At 38.0% G+C, this 15,179-nt stretch overlaps 1 protein-coding gene across 1 annotated transcript; it reads left to right on the top strand.

The window, feature by feature from the left end:
• The first annotated feature begins 478 nt into the window (after window positions 1-478).
• kcnj12a (potassium inwardly rectifying channel subfamily J member 12a) lies at window positions 479-12,509 on the top strand. Its single transcript, XM_048173842.1, has 2 exons — window positions 479-1,098; window positions 10,545-12,509. The coding sequence occupies exon 2, from the start codon at window positions 10,703-10,705 to the stop codon at window positions 12,014-12,016; it is 1,314 nt and encodes a 437-aa protein (XP_048029799.1). The 5' UTR covers window positions 479-1,098; window positions 10,545-10,702; the 3' UTR covers window positions 12,017-12,509.
• The last annotated feature ends 2,670 nt before the right edge of the window (window positions 12,510-15,179 follow it).

Here is a 15,179-nt window from a genome sequence, read left to right as displayed (position 1 = left end):
AATTAAATATAAGTATTGTACTACAATGCTATTATACAGCAAAAATTAATTAATTTAAATTGTACAATATTTATACATTATGATAGCATTTGTAAATTTATACTGATTTTATGATTTTTAGATTAATGTATTATGATGTTTTACTGTAATGCACTACACATTGCTATATTACAGTAATGGGAATTTAATAAGAATTATAAAACATCCAGATGCATTACAGTAATGGCCCTGTAATTTGGTGGTAAAATGTGCTCAGACGTCATGAAACTGTCACGAGTGCTGTGGGAAAAGATCAGACACTCACTGAAATTGCATTCACACACACAAGCAAATAAAAAACCTTTTCATAGAGGAAGATGAAGAAAGTTAGCGAGGTTCTCTCTCTGTGTGTGTGTGTGTGTGTGTGTGTGTGTGTGTGTGACCACAGCAGAGCATCAAGTGACAAAACGCTGGAACGCTTGTGCCGTGGGAGGGAGAAAAAGAGCGGGAGGGGTGAGAGAGAACGAGAGAGACAGACAGAGATGAGATGAGAAAAGTGCAGTACTGATAGATCTGATGGCAGATGAAGATGAATTAAGCAGGTGCATGAGAGAGAACTGGCGTATTCCTCCCTCGTTTTGGGGGGACAAAAAGATCTGAGTACAGAAAGAAAAGAGGACAGTGTTTTATCCATCAGGAGTGGAGGAGAGGAGGAGGACATGCACTTCTCCAAACTGAAGTATTTCTTCATGACTTTCTGCCCATCACAAGCTCACTGATGCTGTGATTCAGTCAGAACTCATTCACTAGAGGGTCATTCAGTTGGAGTGAGTGTTTTGGGCTGTTTCTCTGTTTCTGATTTGGAATATATGCGCTTTTTAAATGGGAAGAATGAAAGAACAAGTGGAACATAGGATATGAATCTGAAATGGACAATGCGTGTGTGTGAGGTCGAGATGGCAGAGCTCTGGATCCCCATCACGAGCTGCACAAGCTCTCATCAAATGCTCCAGTTTGGATAACGCAACCACAACGCTATAGCACACTTGTCCTGTCTTTGTGCACACACACACACACACACACACACTCAGAGGGCGAGGACCCCTTACAAAACGCAAGGTAAGCAACATCCGTCTAAAACTTTACCAGTGTTTTCTCATGTGTTGGAATGCAATATACTTTTAGCTGCTTGAATCTCAATAATATGCACATTTATTGCATATTACATCATTGCTGTCAATGCAAATTAAAACAATGCTCTAAAAATAAACAGAGAAAGTCCATAAAGGGTTAAACATAATGACCGCACAGCAGCTGGGGTCTATGACTTTATTACTGCATCAAATACGACGGGTCTGAGCATAAGTAGAAAACTAATAAATAACAGAGTTGAAGTACTGTAAAAAAATTGTTTAGATACATGTATAAACATGAAATAGGAAGTAAATTTGAAATAATCAATAAATAATATTAAAATGATATCTCTATATACAATATTAATAATAATAATAATATGAAATATTAACACTAAATAATTATTTAACAGTGCATAAATGTTTTAACGTGTGCCGGGAAGAATCGGTCACTGAACTTCATTAGAACATCGTTAACTGACCCGATTATAATGACCTGATATTGAGCAGAAAGTTATGCATACTAAGTACGCATATGTGTTTTTCGGAGCATGCTTTAGGAATATTTTGGAGCACAGGAATCTGAGTAAAGTAAAAATAAGCCGTACTTATAATAGTGCAAGAATGGACAGAATGAGCCTGTAAACTGTCTTTATCTCTGATGAGCCCCACTCTTATTATCTCCCTGACATTCAGAGATTCCTACAGTGAAGTACATCACAACTGACCTCAAGCTTTGAATAACAAACCCAGACACTATTTAATTCGTTTTCCCAAATGAGGACGTCCCAAAGGGAAGTTTTGTCAGATTGAGCTCACTTCTTTTGTCTCAGAGTCCCTGACTCACACATGCTTCTGTTCAGGAACTAAGATGCTCGCAGAAGAACACGATGTGTGAGTGCAGATGAAAGTGTGTGTGTGAGAGCATGACGGTCATGTTAATGTCATCCGTTACCCTGCTGAAGAGGTCAGAGCTCCTCTCACCCCTGGTGCCTATAAACTACTCATTCATCTGATACAAAAGTTCTTTATTGACATTGATGGTTCCATATAGAACCTTTGAAATCCATCCATGGAACCTTTCCATTGTTCTTTAGATTTTAAAATGTTCTTCATATACTAAGAAAAAAAGATGGTTCTTCTATGGCATCTCTGTGAAAACCCCATTTTGGAACCTTTATTATTAAAAGTGTATTTTATAGTATTTTACCACCATCAGACAGCTGATGATGACCAACAAAACAATGTAAAACCCACATGCATATGAATAATTTAACCAGATGTGTAGAAATGCATCACTGACCACTTTCACATGGACACAAACAAACAATCCGACTACGGGCTTTACTCTGCATAATACATTATTTGATGCATTTGCGTTGCACATGCAGGAGACTTATGGTTTTTTGTTGGTTTGTAGCTGAGTATGTGACTGTCCAATGAATGCATGTACCATTAAATACAAAAATTCTAATAATACATTATTAAAATAGCACAGTAAAAATGTATAACTTATGTAATAACTATATGTTTAATATAAAATCAGAGCAAAAGTTTCACGTTCAAATATGAATATGCATGAGGCAAAGGCTTTTTAACAATGTATGCTTGAATATTAATTTAGAATTTCTGATTATAATTTTAACATTACCTAATGATCTGTCAAGCATTGCATAATGCAGTTTTCTTTATGTGTTACCAATATTGCTGCTTGGCACAGAAACTGCATGAAGAAAACAGCAGGTAACGTCAGATTAGCATTGAATACTGCCGAAAACTAGGCCGCAAGCAGCGAACACGAGTCATTAATCATGATATGCTCCATATCATAAGAACAGCTCTGTTAAGATGTTAAAAGAAAACTGTCACATTTAAATTAAGTCAAATTCTTAAAATTTGGAGACTAATGTAGGAAATGAAGTTCAGGTCAGTTCACTGTCAAATACAAACAAATCCACATATGCAAGGTCAAAGTTCATTGTAGGAAACTGTAATTCCTCTCATCTACAACTTCTGGACAGAATCTCACCTGCCATCAGAGTCAGATGATGATAAAAAAGCAATTCAATACTGCAAATTATTAAATAATTCATCGACCACATGGTAACCTGATTAAAAGCCGTCAGAGAGAATTTGAGAGTGACAAACCGTTGGTTTATGTCGTGACTAGAAATACTGTCAACATTACAGTATCTGTGACCGTGTAGCCTTGTTCTTTTAGTCGTATTAAATTATATATTTGACTTGACGTAACATTAATTTGTTACAAAAATGAAAAATAAGTTGCAATATTTAAAATTTCTGCTGCTTGTTACAGTAAAGCAAAACAACTGCTGAACATTTTGTTTCTACTTAATTTAATTGTGTCCAATCTACTTAAATAGGTTAAATAGGTTTAAATTTTGTAGCATTAACTGAAAGTGGGCAGTGGATTTTTAGTTCCAAGCATGCTTTACATAATGCTGAATCAGGAGAGCAAATGTTGAAATTAAGTTATTTTATGTATTTTTGAGTACAGGGAAACATGTTTAATGTTCAGTTATGTATGACATTTAAAAGTTATTTTAACAATCAAGAGTTCATTTTACTCACTTTTTATGAGTAATTAGTTGTAATACATTGACAAATATTAGATCTACTCAACATATGGGATGAACTTTACCCAAACAAACAGAGTGCAAATTGTTACCCAGATTTTATTGAGTAACTTTGCTTTTTACAGTGTATAATTCAATATGTAAGTAAGCATATTGTATATCACTGCATATTCTGATAACAAACACTGTAAACTTCAATTCTTCACAGTTCAGTTTTTTTAATATTTCCATACACTATACATGAAAACCCCCCTGCTTCTGTCATTCCCATGCCCTACATTCTGTTCGCTTCGGTTCACGGACAGACATCATGACATTCTCCGGTCAAATCTGCTGCTACAACCTAGAACTCACCGTTCCCTTACAAGTCAACTAGCTCCTGAGGGTGAGCCATAGCCCAAAAATCAGGCAACACACCACCTTACGTCACAACTTTTTGATAAAAGATGGCTTCTTGTTCATGCACAATACTTCACAATTTGTTACATTTCTTTAATATCCATGAGGAACAGTTGTTAAAGAGCTATTTCTACCTGATCTGCCCCTTAAAATCACTTCCACTGGTGCAATTTTGTATATTTTGTCTTGATTAAAACTTATTTAACTTTTACTTTACTTAGATATCACATTTCCTTTTTACAGTGAATGCATTTAATTGCATGAAAAGGATTGTTTTTATTCAGTGTAGTTTATTTATTTAGATCTATTTGCATCTTGCCAATTTTACAATTTAGTTGCAGGATTAGTCTTTTCTCAAAAGCATTCACAAGCTTTCTCTTTCAAACTCTGTCACCTGAGACAGCGGTGGTAAAAGGCCCGATGCTGATGACGGCCTTGAAATGATGCAAGACAGTGAGAGCTCAGATACAAGACAACACTACAGTGTTTCTGTGTGTGTATGAATGCATGAGTGTGTGTGCACAGATCAGGTGTCATGTTTTCAGGTAGAAGGCAGACAGCACAGAGACACTGTAATTATGTAATGATGTTATCAAGTATCACATTAAACACAAACAGACCTTGTTGTGAAAATAGTGAAAAGGAACAGAAAAATCGCAAAAAGTGCACTCTCTTCATAGTTAACCATAGTAACTAGATCGACTTAATCTAACTATCTAGAGAACAAGTTATCATAGGGCTCTTTTGATTTCACACTATGACTTTGGCCACGATTTGGCCTTCTGAGACAAGTTTTGTGAATCCCAATAGATTCCTCTGACCCTAGGCCAAAAGTCTGCCATGTTTGCCGATAGCTGATTAATGACTATTGCGGTTCAATTTGACCTCAGGTGAAATTCTGTCAGTGTCAGGAGTTTTGAGGCGCAGTCCTGCAGTGTGACTTCTATGACAAAAACCAATAGGAACGCAGAACCTGATGACACAGTTAGTCAGACAACAACAAACCACCACTTGCTCCACACACACGTCTTCATTTGTTTCCTGTTTTCGAGAAAAGCCATGATCAAAATGAACTCTAGAGATTGTTTTTGGTTTGCTAGTCACCATTTCTTTTCTGTTCCAAACGTGTCACGGATTGATGATGTAAAACTCCAGACATCTTGCGTGCGTCCGTTTTTAACGTGTCTTGACTGCCGTACAGTCTGACATTGATTACAACAGAGATCCAACAGTGTGACATGGCTTATCATGATTGTACAGTCGTAACGGACTATTATTAATCATACAGTGTTGCACCCGACTTTAGCAACCACCTACCATCCACCCATATCCCCCAACAACCAACTATCACATGCTAAAATACACTTTAAAAGTGCATAGCAACACCCTGGCAACCACCCACAACACCCTAGCATGATGAAGGAAGCTTTTGCACAAGTAAACACCAGACACAGTTTGTTCAGAAAATGTCCAGAAAATGCAAAGAGATTATATAATACACAATAAGAATTATATTCAGTCTTATGAAAATTTAAAAAAGCACTGTGGAAAATCTGGAGATATTGAATATCAAATGGGCATGTATTGTGTTCTCCAGTGTTGTTATTGTTAGCTAAAACTAAAACTATTAAAATTGTTTTCAGCAATTGAAATAAAGCTGAAACAAATTAAATATATGAAAAAATTCAACAAACTTAATGAAAATTAGAAATGATGCCTTGTCACCCAACTGAAATAAAATAAGTTTAAACGGAGGAATGACTAAATGACTAAAATTGAAATTGAAGTAAAAATAAAGCTAAATAGAAACATTAAAAAAAAGAACAAAAATGACAAGTGCACAACAAAATCACTTAAAATTTGAAATGCAAAATTGAAATGCAAAACTGAAAATGTGAAAAAACAACTCAGCAATTAAAAATATGAATAAATACAATAATACTATTACTATACAATACAAAAATAACACTGAAGCAAACACCACTCACAGTTTCTTCCGAAAAATGTAAAGAAATTATGTAATAAGAAATTATATTCATTTAAAACAACACAGGGGCAAACCTGAATATTAAATGGACATAATGTATATATTGTGTTTTCCCAGGTTTTGTTATTATTAACTAAATCATTTTTGTTTATTTGACATAAAGCTTAAATATTAGATGAAAAACTTAACTTTAAAAAAAAATAATAACAATGATAAAAGCACATAAAATTACTAAAACAATCTGATATTAAACTGAAAATAAAAGCTAATTCAAAATGAAATGGATACTATAGTAAATAATCCTAAAATAACAGTGGTGTTCTCCAGAAGAGCAGATATTAATGTGAAATACAAGCGAGTAGTGTAAGTGTGACAGTAATGACGTCGCTCTATGATACGCAGAAGCAGGCCAGACAAATAAAGCACGAAACCTCTCTGAGCGCTGACTGTATATATTTAGATATCAGGCCACAGGGTTTCCTCCCTTCTTGGTCTTTGTCGTACATCAGTTCTGTCTCTCTCCCCTATTTTTTGCTTCATAACCTTCATTTATTCCACGTCTTATGTTAATTTTCTATCTATGCCCAGCTAACTCATCGCCCTCCCCCCCTTCAACCCACTTAGCGCCTCTAGAGGATTGTGGGACGGCACCCATGGCCAATGCCTCATACAGACACAGGTCTCCTGAGTGTCTGAATGATGTGTTTAAAACTCAAGCATGTGTGCGCAAACACTCTCAAACACACACTGGGCTCTCGCACAGACTCCCAAAATGTTAACACCCCTTTTACGTCATTTTTACTTTGGTGCAAATGTTTCTGAGGGTAAGATTCGAGTCTCTTGAGGGACATCTGTGGTTTTGTGTTTATCCGTGTGTGTGTGTGTGTGTGTGTGTGTGCGATTTGATAGCCAGAACATCTCTGTTGTGTTAAGCAGCTTTAAAACAGAGCTCTGATCAATAATGTAGGAGCTGAGAACAAAAACACATACATGAGAAACCTGAAATGAATCCAGCGTCCTGCCTCAACCTGGACACACTCATTTCATACAATATCCAGCCTGTGCGATGCCAAGCTAATATCATAAATATTAGCAAAACAATCTGACTGTCAATTCCCTTAAAATGACCCCAAAACAAAACAGCCTCAATTACATTTTCTTGTCCAAACACAAAACACGCACCAATGTCACATACTGTATCAAGGTGAAACTGAAGTAAGTAAGTGAATACACTCTTTTTGGCACATTTTAGCTCTAAAACCTAGTGACCTTCCTACCTAGAAAGCATTTGAAGGCATGGGCCAAAGATTTCCTTTTCAGTCACATTTTATGGCAGCATTGCATGAATTCTTCACAAAGAAAGCAGAAAGACCTGGAACAAACTCAGGATGGCAAAGGAAGTTGACTATACATATAAATACATACATTTTATTTGATGCAGCAAATTAAAAGTTTAGTCCAATAAAAAAATTTAATTTTCAAATTTCAGTTGCTTATATTGCTCCATTTAAGACAATCTGCCAAAGCCGAGTTTCCACCGCAGGAACTTTCCCCAAGAACTAGGGGCTTTGGGGTGGTACTCGGGGTGTTTTCACACCTGTAGATCGTTTGCATTGTTCCCAAACAGGGACTAAATTTGTTACAATGTTGCATTTTCTCCTTGGTTCGGTTTGTTTTCACAAGGCAATACTTCAAAGTGAAACAAAATGTGTTTATGCAAGTCATGCAAGTGTACAACTGTCTCCTTATTGGTCAGTGGCGGAGCCAGGATAGGCAGGGGACAGCAACCAGTCTGGGGTGGCACAGAAATCTTCATTATTTCAACATAAAAATGAGTCTGATTATAATGTACTGGACTGTGCCTACAACACAACTGAATACAGTTAATCTGTACTTAATTGTAATTGAGATGAGTGAATTAGATCATGGAATGCTGAGTGAATTTGACCTTTTTTTTTTTAATCATTCCTCACCTGCAGGCATATTAATAAAGGAACTCACACTATGGCTAAATTTCAACTTGTTTAGTCAGTTCTGGCTCTCAAAACCCCCAATAGCTTGTTCTCCATTGTTGCATCTCCATGGATGAGACATGCAGATAACTACATACTGTAGTTCAAAGGTTATTCAACCTTCATTGAATTGTATGTATAATCAATGTACTACAACAATTCTGAGTTTGTCTGTTTCAAAAGCTAACCAAAAATGTAAACACTACATGTTTAACTTTCTATATTGTCAAAATAAATAATTGCAACAGTTCTGTCATACTTAAATTAAACTCAGAAAAAAGAAAAAAAAAGTGTTCTCTTTTGAATTCCCATTTGCTGATGCGGAAGCGGAAATCAACAGCACATAAATGCCAGAATGTAAAATTAATTATGCATTTAAATGTGATACATTTTTGTTTGTACTTTATAAATTAATGCAAAATTAGCATCTTCTAGTACAAATGCACAGTTCTCACATTTATTTATGCATTAAAAAATTACATATCAGCTTGTGCTTTATATTGTGATCTCACATAATAGAATATTACTCCGCCTGTTATTGGTCAGAGTTTTCTCAGCGTCATCCATTAAAATGATTGACAAGTACTGTCAAGTACTTTTTTGTACTGTCGAGACATGCGCAAACACTGTACGAATGTAGCCGTCATTCCCGCTGTTAAATTATATACTGCATTCATATTATTTCAAGCTCTCCCTCTCTCCCAGCGCTGATGGGCTAACAGTGTCAAGAAACATGGAAACACTATATGAATGTTATAATGCAGCAAGAACGGGAATCAAGGCTTCATCAGGACAGTGTTCTTGCAGACGTGCACGGATGAGCGCGATTACAACATTTTAAGATGATGAAGTGCTCTTTGGTTTTTTAAACTAGTAACTAATGTGCTCACTCACAGAATCGAACACTGCTGCATTTTATTTAACACATTTCCCTCTATGAGATATGATATTGTTTGGGTGTTTGGTCCGTTGGGTCGGATTTCTTTCACACCACAAGCGAACCGCTCCAGAGTTCGTTTGCAATCGGGCCAAGACCACCTCGTTCAGGCGGTCTCGGAGCGATTGTTTTGGTGTGGGTCCGAGCACTATTGCTGTGTTCACATGCCTAAACGAACCAAGCACCAGGTTCCGAAACAAAACACCCTTGGTGTGTTTCGACCACAGGGACCAGGGTGTAAATGAAGTTTCCCCCCTCAGAAAGTCCATGCTTGGAAGGTAGTACTATTTCAAAGTTCAGGAACTTTCGGTGGGTGGGACTTGGGAGTTGAACATGCTGATTGGTTGACTCCAAGCAGCATTTTATTTCAACAACCATTTTTAAAAGTTTGTTGCAGTGTGTGCAGTAAGAGTTGTTTGCTATTCAACTATGGAGTTTAAAAACTATGACCGATGGACCGAAAACGAGGTTCAGGCTTTATTAAGCTTAAATGCGAAGGACGAAATCCAGCGGGAACTAGAAAGTTGGTTCCTGGAGGGCCACTGTCCTGGAGACTTTATCTCCAACTTGTCTTAACACACCTATGAAAGTTTCTTTTCCACCAAAATTACACGGAACAATTTGTTCCAGGAACTTTTTCCCCCCAGACCTGTTGCTGTCTGTATTTCCATCTCTGTCTAAAGTACCTTGAAGATGAGGCAAATTAGTCCAGTGACGTAGGACTGCGTGTGACTTTCCAGCTCCCGCTGGATTTCGTTCTCCGCATATATGCTTAATAAAGCCTGAAACTCACTGATTCAAATAGCAAACAACTCTTACAGCACGCACCGCAACAGACTTTTAAAAATTATGGTTGAAGTAAAAAGCATGTTCAGTGCTCAAGTCCCATCCCCGAAAGTTCCTGAACTTTGAAAAAGTACTACCTCGTGAGCAGGGACTTTCTGAGGGGGAAATTTTTACCCGTAACGTCATTTAGACCCTGGTCCCTGCAGTCAAAACACACCGAGTACCACCCCAAAGTCCCTAGCTCCTGGGGAAAGATCCTGCGGTGGAAACGCAGCTTATGTCTAGTAAAGGTGCATTCACGCCATGTCGTAATTACCGCAATTACGTAATTTCAACTTCACGTTCACGTCTTCCTACAGCTCGTAATTACAGCTTGTAAGATGGGAATTGTCTGAGAGCTCCTACTTGTACTACTACTACTTCTACTGGTTCAGGTGTGTTTAATTGGTGTTGGAGCTGAACTCTGCAGGAGTAACCACATAACACCAACATAGCAAACACTCATAAACTGCAAAAAATGTAGTTTCTTTAATAATTATAAACAGTATATTTTCTATAATAATGAATACTGCATATAGCTTTGCATAAAAACACCTGCTAAATCGATTACTTTGATATAAGAATGTTTTTATATGCAGAGTCACTCTCAAATGCCACCATTCTTACAGTTTTATGAACTGATATAAACATGATGATCTGTTTCTTTTTCCCAAGGGTCTGAGGAAACCGAAGTGCTTCTACTGTTGATTGGATCTGTCCCAACATCACTACAACTAAACCACCCACCACCCTGGACTTGTACTACTACTAAACCGCTCCAAAAGAGAGGGAACTCCAGATTGGAAAAAGAGGAAGGTGGAGTGCTAAAGAGAATGAGCGTGGGTCGGATCGGTCGCTATAGTATCGTGTCGACGGAGGAGGATGGTCTGCGTTTAACAACCATGCATGGCGGAGGGATGAATGGATATGGCAACGGCAAAATCCACACTCGACGGAAAAGTCGCAACCGCTTCGTGAAGAAGAATGGACAGTGCAATGTGCAGTTCACCAACATGGACGAGAAGTCCCAGCGCTACCTGGCGGACATATTCACCACTTGCGTTGACATCCGCTGGCGCTACCTGGTGATCATTTTCACGTTCGTCTTCGTGGTTTCCTGGTTGGCGTTCGGCTTGGCGTTCTGGGTTATTGCGCTTCTCCACGGTGACCTGGACAACCCGGCGGGCGATGACAACTTCACGCCGTGCGTGCTGCAGGTGAACGGTTTCATCGCAGCGTTCCTGTTCTCCATCGAGACGCAAACGACCATTGGTTATGGGTTCCGCTGCGTGACGGAAGAATGTCCTCTCGCAGTGTTTCTCGTGGTCTTCCAGTCCATCGTGGGCAGCATCATCGACTGCTTCATGATTGGAGCAATCATGGCCAAAATGGCACGTCCCAAGAAGCGAGCCCAGACTCTGTTGTTCTCGCATAACGCCGTCATCGCCATGCGTGACGGGAAACTGTGCTTGATGTGGCGGGTGGGGAACTTGCGTAAGAGTCACATCGTTGAGGCGCACGTCCGAGCGCAGCTCATCAAGCCGCGGGTTACGGCCGAAGGCGAGTTCATCCCGCTCGACCAGCTGGACATAAATGTCGGTTTCGACAAAGGACTGGACCGCATCTTCCTTGTCTCGCCAATCACCATCCTGCATCAAATCGACCAGGAGAGCCCTCTGTTCGGCATCGCTAAGCAGGACCTCGAAACGGCGGATTTTGAGATCGTGGTCATCTTGGAGGGCATGGTGGAGGCCACGGCCATGACAGCACAGGCGCGAAGCTCCTACCTGGCCAGCGAGATCCTCTGGGGGCATCGATTCGAGCCAGTACTGTTCGAGGAAAAGAACCAATACAAGGTCGATTACTCACACTTCCACAAGACCTACGAGGTGCCGTCCACCCCTCGCTGCAGTGCCAAGGACATGATGGAAAACAAGTACCTGGTGGTGCCCAGCGCCAACTTCTGCTACGAGAACGAGCTGGCGATCCTGAGCCACGAAGAGGAGGAGGACGACAGTCCAGAAAGGATAAAGCCAGAGCGAGCGAGGAGCCTCAGCCCAGAGAGAACCCCTCGACATGATTTCGACCGACTGCAGACCCCTCGCTGCACGGACCAAAGGTCATACCGAAGGGAGTCAGAGATATGAACCTTTACTATGACCTTTTTGATACTCGAATTTCATGTTTCGTTCCTGGAGATACTGGAGCTTCTAAAATGCAGAACAATGCAAGTGCCATACGGAGAGAATGAGCGAGTGAATGAGCGAAAAACAAACGAGTGAATGTGTGAAAGCTGGAGAGATTGGAGATTTAGCTGAGATTGGAGATGCTGTTTCGAAGAGAGAGAAAGGCAGTAGGAATCTTTTTATCCTGCACGGAAAAACTTGAATCTTTTCCTCGTTTTGTTTCATGACAATAGTTTAGCTGTTAAACTCTTGATTCATAAAGGGATAGTTCAACCAAAAATGAAAATTCTGTCATCATTTACTCACTCTCATGTCATTCCAAACTGTATGACTGTCTTCCGTGAAATACAAAAGAAAATATTTCAAAAAAATTATAACAAAAAATATATATTTGTAAAAAAAAATGTTAATAATAAAAAATGGTTTCATTATATTAAAATTAAATAACATTGTTAATTAATAAAAATAAAAATATAATAAAATTATATATATGAAATTATATAAAAGCTGTATATTATATATGTTTTTGAATAAATTTATTATAAATTGTAATTTCTTTCTTATTATATGTTTTTATATATTTTATAAACACTGTTATCCAACCTGCATATTTGGTTGAAGAGCTATTTGGTTTTCTATCACATAGAAATCTATCATTTGGCTTCAGAGCACTGAATACAATCATATAGACTTTTAAGAGCCAAGGTCACTGAAAACTATATGTGATGAACTAGGGTTGCAATGAGGCAGAAAATTTATAGTAAATTTACGGAAACTTTCCATCGGAAGTTAAGCTGGGGAAATTTAGAAATATTCCAAATTTATGGGAATTAAAGGGAATTAAATGGAAAATTGGGGTAACTGTATCATATACAAACATAAATATAAACATTTTGCTTGGTTACAAGCAGACATGCATGCAAATATTATTATTAAATATTAAAAATTACATGTTTTCATGAGTAGAACTTTAATCGATTCTTTCATTGAACAACAAATAAACTTGAATGTTGAATAAAATAAACATATTCCATATGTGCTGTGTGCATGTGATTAAGGAATGCGCAGGTTAGAAATTCAACCGAATTTGCATTAAATCTATTTGTTTTAACAAAGATTATGCTGTAAGATGTTCTTTTCAACTACATTTAAGTTCCCTCTTATAGGTTAACCTACAATTTCCAGTTTATTCCCATTAATTCTTGTTAATTCCCATATATTCCCGCTAATTCAAATGGAAAGAACTTTGAAAATTCCCGGAATTTTGCAACCCTGCTATGAACTGTCATGTAGAAAAGCACTGTAGGAAGTTTCTTTTGTGTTCCACATAAAAAAAAATATATAACAGCATATACATTTGAAACGACATGAGGGTGAGAAAACTATGACAAAATAATGAAAAAATAAAAAAAAAAAAATTTTGGAGAGCTATTCCTTTAATGTGTAAATATTTCTGCATAGATACATGGTTTTGTGTGCGATATTAATTTCTAGCGAGAGAAAAACAAAGACAATGTTACATTTACGAAGAGCGTATATTAGTAAATTTATTTTTGCATTCAATTCGAGCACAAATGACAAGCAATGCCAGGGCACACTATCCCTGGAGATCTACACACACACATTGATCAGTGAGACATGATAAATTCCCCTTTACAACTGCACTACCTAGACAGACCATGTGAACAATGTGAGCACCTGAGTGTGTGTGTGTGTGTGTGTGTGTGTGTGTGTGTGTGTGTGTGTGTGTGTGTGTGTGTGTGTGTGTGTGTGCGTGTGTGTGTTTTGTGCAGCTGAGCACAATGCCTCGTGTGAGACGCACAAGGAGAAGGTTAAATGGCAAACTCTCCTAAAACTACAACATGCTCAAGCATATATGTTATATATATTTACAGCAAAATAGAGAGATATATATTTAGGTAGATAGATATATAATGTAGACATTATCAGTTTGCACCATGTAACCTAATATAGTGGCAGATCTTCAGAGAACTCATTGGGATAATCCTCTTATTTTAACTATTTAGATACTTCATCTTTTGTCCCTGAGGCTCTGACAGAAAAGCCTGATAGAAAACTCTGTGTGAATCCAGAAACTTCCCTTCAAATGTCGTATTTTAATACATTTACCTCTGTCTTCATATATTTCAACTTCCTGCTGAATTTTTCATAAAGAGAATGGGATTCAAGAATGCCAACATTTTACTGCATTTCTAATATAAAGATTGAGAATGATAGTGTCTCTGATCTATGCACACGGTGGGTCGAGTGTTGAGTACAATCTGCATTTTTATCATCTTCTCTTTTCTATTATTGCGACAAAAACTTCACAACATCTTGATGCATTTTAGCTGTTCATTTAAGGAATTTTCCAGGTTAAATAAAGCTTACAGGATAAACATAATTTAATCAGCATTTCATGTAAAAGCAAACAAAAATCATGTTTACAGTAATGCACTAAGGAAGTCTATGGGGCAAGGCATTAAAGGTGCAATGTGTAAAATTTGGGAGGATCTATTGACAGAAATGCAATATAATACACATAACTATGTTTTCAGTGGTGTATAAAGACCTTACATAATGAACCGTTATATTTTTATTACCTTAGAATGAGCCATTTTTATCTCATGCACCGCAGGTACCCCCTCCAAATCAATTTGCCATTATGCGCCGGCATGTTTCTACAGCAGCCCTAATTGGACAAACTACTCTACAGAGTGCATTTCGTCACTATGTTGTTCTTCTAAATCATTGGTGTTTTTAGAGGGAGTTTGCATCGTCACTACGTTGAAAACTCACGAATAAGAAGCAGTAGTAGTCATCTGGTTTATTAGAAGCAGAGACCATTCTTTGTTAGAAGTAAGAAGAAACCTCATTGCTTGACTGGCTAACGTACTCGCTGCCGTCTCAGACGACGACATCTTTGACTTGTGTCGGCCAGACGGCCGCCGTAGCTGTCTACGTAGGCAACCTTTCAAGGTATCACAGGTGCTCTCGATGGAATGCATGTTTATTTAGAGAAAATTTCTTTTGGCCAAATTGTAATGCACCATCACATTTCTCCTTCGACTTGCTTTGTGGAGCTTCGAAAGCTTTGCGAATTGTTTGCTTCAAACCAGTGATT

Source organism: Megalobrama amblycephala, linkage group LG22 (genome assembly GCF_018812025.1).
Source record: "Megalobrama amblycephala isolate DHTTF-2021 linkage group LG22, ASM1881202v1, whole genome shotgun sequence".
In the NCBI taxonomy this organism is placed as follows: Eukaryota; Metazoa; Chordata; class Actinopteri; order Cypriniformes; family Xenocyprididae; genus Megalobrama; species Megalobrama amblycephala.
This window is presented reverse-complemented; position numbering and strand designations above follow the sequence as displayed.

Coding starts and splice junctions, on each gene's coding strand:
- kcnj12a (XM_048173842.1), top strand. CDS start 10,703: ATGAGCGTGGGTCGGATCGGTCGCTATAGTATCGTGTCGACGGAGGAG.